The sequence below is a fragment of the Protobothrops mucrosquamatus genome, unplaced genomic scaffold, assembly GCF_001527695.2.
Source record: "Protobothrops mucrosquamatus isolate PMUCROS unplaced genomic scaffold, P.Mucros_1.0 scaffold2614, whole genome shotgun sequence".
NCBI classification, from domain to species: domain Eukaryota; kingdom Metazoa; phylum Chordata; class Lepidosauria; order Squamata; family Viperidae; genus Protobothrops; species Protobothrops mucrosquamatus.
Window position 1 is genome coordinate 46633 of NW_015388668.1, and position 4585 is coordinate 51217.

General features: G+C 43.1%; 1 protein-coding gene across 1 annotated transcript in view; it reads right to left on the reverse strand.

Moving 5' to 3' along the window:
- DLG5 (discs large MAGUK scaffold protein 5) overlaps positions 1-4585 on the reverse strand; it is a 47574-nt gene that overhangs the window by 37312 nt on the left and 5677 nt on the right. Inside the window, exons 4-5 of the mRNA XM_015825387.1 lie at positions 3965-4148; positions 655-914 (exon numbers count right to left, since the gene is read on the reverse strand). Coding sequence (XP_015680873.1) covers positions 655-914; positions 3965-4148 — 444 coding nt within the window. The remainder of the gene's footprint in view (positions 1-654; positions 915-3964; positions 4149-4585) is intronic.

Consider the following 4585-nt stretch of genomic DNA (forward strand, 5'->3'; position numbering starts at 1 on the left):
CATGGAAGTAAGGACAGTCCACCTTTGTGGGCTTTTCACCTCAAAACCTGTGTCCGTATACACACAGACTCACACTTCAAATGTCAGCTCACAAACAGGCAGAAAACCAACGGGGTTGTCCCAAAGGTGTTTTTTCAGGAGGCAACTGGACTTTCTTGTTTTTCCTTTGAAGACGTTTCGCTTCTTATCCAAGAAGCTTCTTCAGCTCTGACTGGATGGTGGGGAATGGAAGGATTTACATTCCTTGAAGACAGCTGGTCATCTGCCATCTTTTAGAATCCATTGCATTCCTCCAGGTAGCCACAACGCCTCTCTAAAAGAAGGCAAATGACCAGCTGTCTGCAAGGAGTATAAATCCTTCCATTCCCCACCATCCAGTCAGAGCTGAAGAAGCTTCTTGGATGAGAAGCGAAACGTCTTCAAAAGAAAAACAAGAAAGTCCAGTTGCCTCCTGAAAAAAGCATCTTTGGGACAACCAGGACCTGGATGATGGAGAACCTCCCTAGACACCAATGAGGTTGGTTCCGTTATGTCTACTTTGGTCCTGAGAGACTGTAAGCACCACCAAGGAAGTTGAAAGAGAGAATCAAGTTAAGATGCTTCTACTGAAGGAGCTCTGATTTAGAAGACCCCGTTGGGGAAATGGATATTTACCTTCTCAGAGAAGTAGAACATTGCTGCTGGAAGTGGATGGCTGTGTCCCGCTGCTTCATCAACATGTCCATCTGTTTCTGGAGACATTTGTTTTCTTCTTCGATCTGCTCTAATCGGCTCAGATCACTATTGTGACTGGCTATTTTTTCATTGTACCGCTTTCTTAGTGCATCGTAGTCCTTCTTCACAACTTCTAGCTTATCCATGGCTGTATCGTAGAGTTTATTCAAGATCTCTGATGACCCATTCTGCTTCATAACCTATGCAAAGGGGAAAGAGACTTTCAACAAAGCTTTGTAGCAAAAGTGACACACGTCTCAGTCTCATTTTAAGCCCAGGAAAGCCCAGTGGGTTTTTGTTTATAGATATATAGATATATATATTTGAATAAATACGTTACTTAAATATCTACTGGTCCATTCTGACAATAGGCTGAATCCCAGAATTAAATAGAAACTGAACACAGTTGGAAGGCCACACTTGGAATACTGCATCCATTATATATTACTTATATGTCAGGGTGTAGGTCTATACATATATTGTATAGAGTATGTTTTAATGTGTGTTATGTATGTGTACACATTGAGAGCAAGCAACTAAATTTCATTTTTAATGTGTGCCATTGTGCCCACAGTAAAAAATGTCAATAAAGGTTATCTATCTATCTATCTATCTATCTATCTATCTATCTATCTATCTATCTATCTATCTATCTATCTATCCATCCATCCATCCATCCATCCATCCATCCATCCATCCATCCATCCATCCATCCATCCAGTTTTGGTCACTACTAAAACAGGCTAAAACACATGAAGAACGGTTGCTGGAATTGGGTATGTCTAGTTTAACGAAGAGAAGGACGAGGGGGGACATGATAGCAGTCTTCCAATATCTCAGGGGCTGCCCCAAAGAAGAGGGAGTCAAGCTGTTCTCCAAAGCGCCTGAAGGCAGGACAAGAAGCAACGGGTGGAAACTCATCAAGGAGAGAGGCAACCTGGAACTAAGGAGAAACTTCCTGACAGAACAATTGATCAGTGGAACAACCTGCCTCCAGAGGTTATGAATGCTCCAACACTGGAAGTTTTCAAGAACAGATTGGACAACCCTTTGTCTTAAATGGTATAGGGTTTCCTGCCTGAGCAGGGAGTTGGACTAGAAGACCTCCAAGGTCCCTTCCAGCTTCCATTCCATTCCATTCCATTCCATTCCATTCCACTCCACTCCACTCTACTCTACTCTACTCTACTCTACTCTACTCTACTCCACTCCACTCCACTCCACTCCACTCCACTCCACTCCACTCCATTCCAACAATCATGACTACCTTGTCCCAATGCAATTTAAAGTTCTCTGCACAGTGAAAAGTCGAGCGTTCTCTTTGTTTCTTAAGGCGTTGTTTCAAAAACATCATTTCCATATGAACAGACGCCTTACGCATTAACGTAAAAGAAAATGCTAAAGTGCTGCAACATTCAAAACAAAAAAAAAAGGCAGGTGGAAGAGAAAATGTGGAGTCTGAGGAAGCAGGAGAGAAAACATACGGCTATGCTTGAACTTTTGACATTTTAGAAGATTCGTAGACAACCAAGGACAGCCAAGAAAACAAGACAAAACACCAATTGATTTGCAACGCTGATAAACATCTAGACCCCCTTAGAAGTCACACTGTGTTTGTGCTTGCCTTACTGTGTGATATGTTGTGCATATGGAAAGTGTTGAATTTGGTTAAAGAGCAGGTCATTTTGAGCCTGAATGGATCAAAAATGAAGCTGGGCAGGGATGAGAAAGACATTCCTGAAGTTTCAGGCCAGCTTTTTTTTTTTTTTTGCTTTAAACTTGCCTTGCTTTGTTTTCCAGATGTGGTATATATTTCCTGCACTGCTCAAGCTCCCTTCTCTTTGAAGTGGCTTTAGAAGCAAATGGTTAACCAGGACAAAACAGCCTGCCTGCCTGCTTGCTTGCTTGATATGTACATTTATTTATGTCACTCCTGCATTTAAGACAGCTAAAAAGGGGCCACAAAATTCTGCAACAGCTGCAGCTTCTAAAGGGGTCAGACTACAAGAAAATACCCATTTATTGCTTCCTGCACCTTCCTGTTTGAAAATTGCTGAGCTTGTAAGAATAGCAATGCTGGGAGGATAACAGGAGGAACTTCTGCTCCTCTCTATAACCTCCCAAGTTACATACAGACATTTTTTTCCCCCATTAAGAACAGGTTTTGCTTTGGCGTGTTCCCTCTTTCCTCAAACCGAGTTGCATATTATCCATTCTCTGCGGACGTGACATATACAACGTACCAAGAGACTTTTCAGTGTAGAATCATCACAATTTAGTAAGTCTTTTTCATTCACAACTATGAACAACAATCCAATATTTGAGGGGCTGCCACAAAGAAGAAGGAGTCAAGCTATTCTCCAAAGCACCAGAGGGCAGGACAAGAAGCCACGGATGGAAACTAACCAAAGAGAGAAGCAACCTAGAACTAAGGAGAAACTTCCTGACAGTGAGGACAATTAACCAGTGGAACAACCTGCCTTCAGAAGCAGTGAATGCTCCAACACTGGAAGTTTTTAAGAAGAGACTGGACAGCCATTTGTCTTAAATGGTATAGGGTTTCCTGCCTGAGCAGGGGGTTGGACTAGATGACCTCCAAGGTCCCTTCCAACTCTGTAATTCCATTATAATTAATGTTGCAAAAAAGAGCTCATCAGTTTGAATTACTGTTCTATCTAGATAGGGCCGGGGTTTTCAAACTTGGCCCTTTTATAACCAAAATTTTATAAATGGAAACACATAAATTGCTCAGATCACCCTTGGGGAAAAATGTAACCAGTGCCTAAATTCTGCAAAAATCACAGCCGAAAAGCCATCAGGAATGATGAATGCGAGCAAAACGCTAATTAAATGAAAAGTGCTGCTAATGCATTAATGTCGTATTTTAATTGTGAAAAAAAAATAAATCCACCTTTCCTATGGAAATCACGGGTAATCCTTGACTCACAACCGAATGGGCGAATAGCGATTCCCCATTGGCTTTGCTTGCCAGAAGATCACAAAAGGGGATCACGTGATTTCTCCCCCCCCCCCCCCGGGACCCAGCGACCGTCATAAATATGAGACAGTTGCCAAGCGTCTGAATTTTGATCACGTGGCCGTGGGGATGCTGCAACCGTCGTAATGTGGAAAAATGTTGCTAAGTCAGTTTTTCCCAGTGCTGTTGTAACTTCAAGCAGTCACTAAATAAAAAGTCGTAATTCGAGGAGAACCGGTGCCTTGAAAAAAAAAAAGTCAGGGGAAGGAATACCTGCTGCTGTTGGCTGCGTAAGTTTGTTATTTCCTTCTGGTCCTCCTCGTGATGCCTCTTCATTTCCTCACACAATTGCTGGAGGTGATTGTGCTCCCGCACAAACTGGCTGTTCTTCCTCTTCAAGGCGTCCATGTCTTCCTTCAGCTGGGACTGGTCGCCCAGCAGGCGGCTGTGTAACATACTGCGGCAGGAGAGAAAGGCAACACAAAGTGAGGCCGGAGGAAAACACTCCTTGGGAATGAAAGGAAAAAAAAAAGTGACTTTTAAAGGAGAGAGTGAAGGAGCGATTCCCACGGCTGGCCTCCTCCCTCTGCTGAAATACAGGGAAAAGCGTTTAAGGGCCATCAAGTATTTGGACATTAAAAAGAGCAAAAATTTCAAATCAAGATCAACTTTTTTTTTTTACTGTTCATGGACAGGCCAATGCAATTTTGAGAAGAGGAGGAGAAGGAGAAGGAGGAGGAAGTGGAGGAGGAGGAGGAAGAGGAGGAGGAGCAAGAAGAAAAAAGGAGGGGAGGGGGAGGAGGAGGAAGGAGGAGGAGGAAGAAGGAGAAGGAGGAGGAGGAGGAGGAGGAGGAGGAGGAGGAGGAAGAGAAGAAGAAGAAGAAGAAGAAGAAG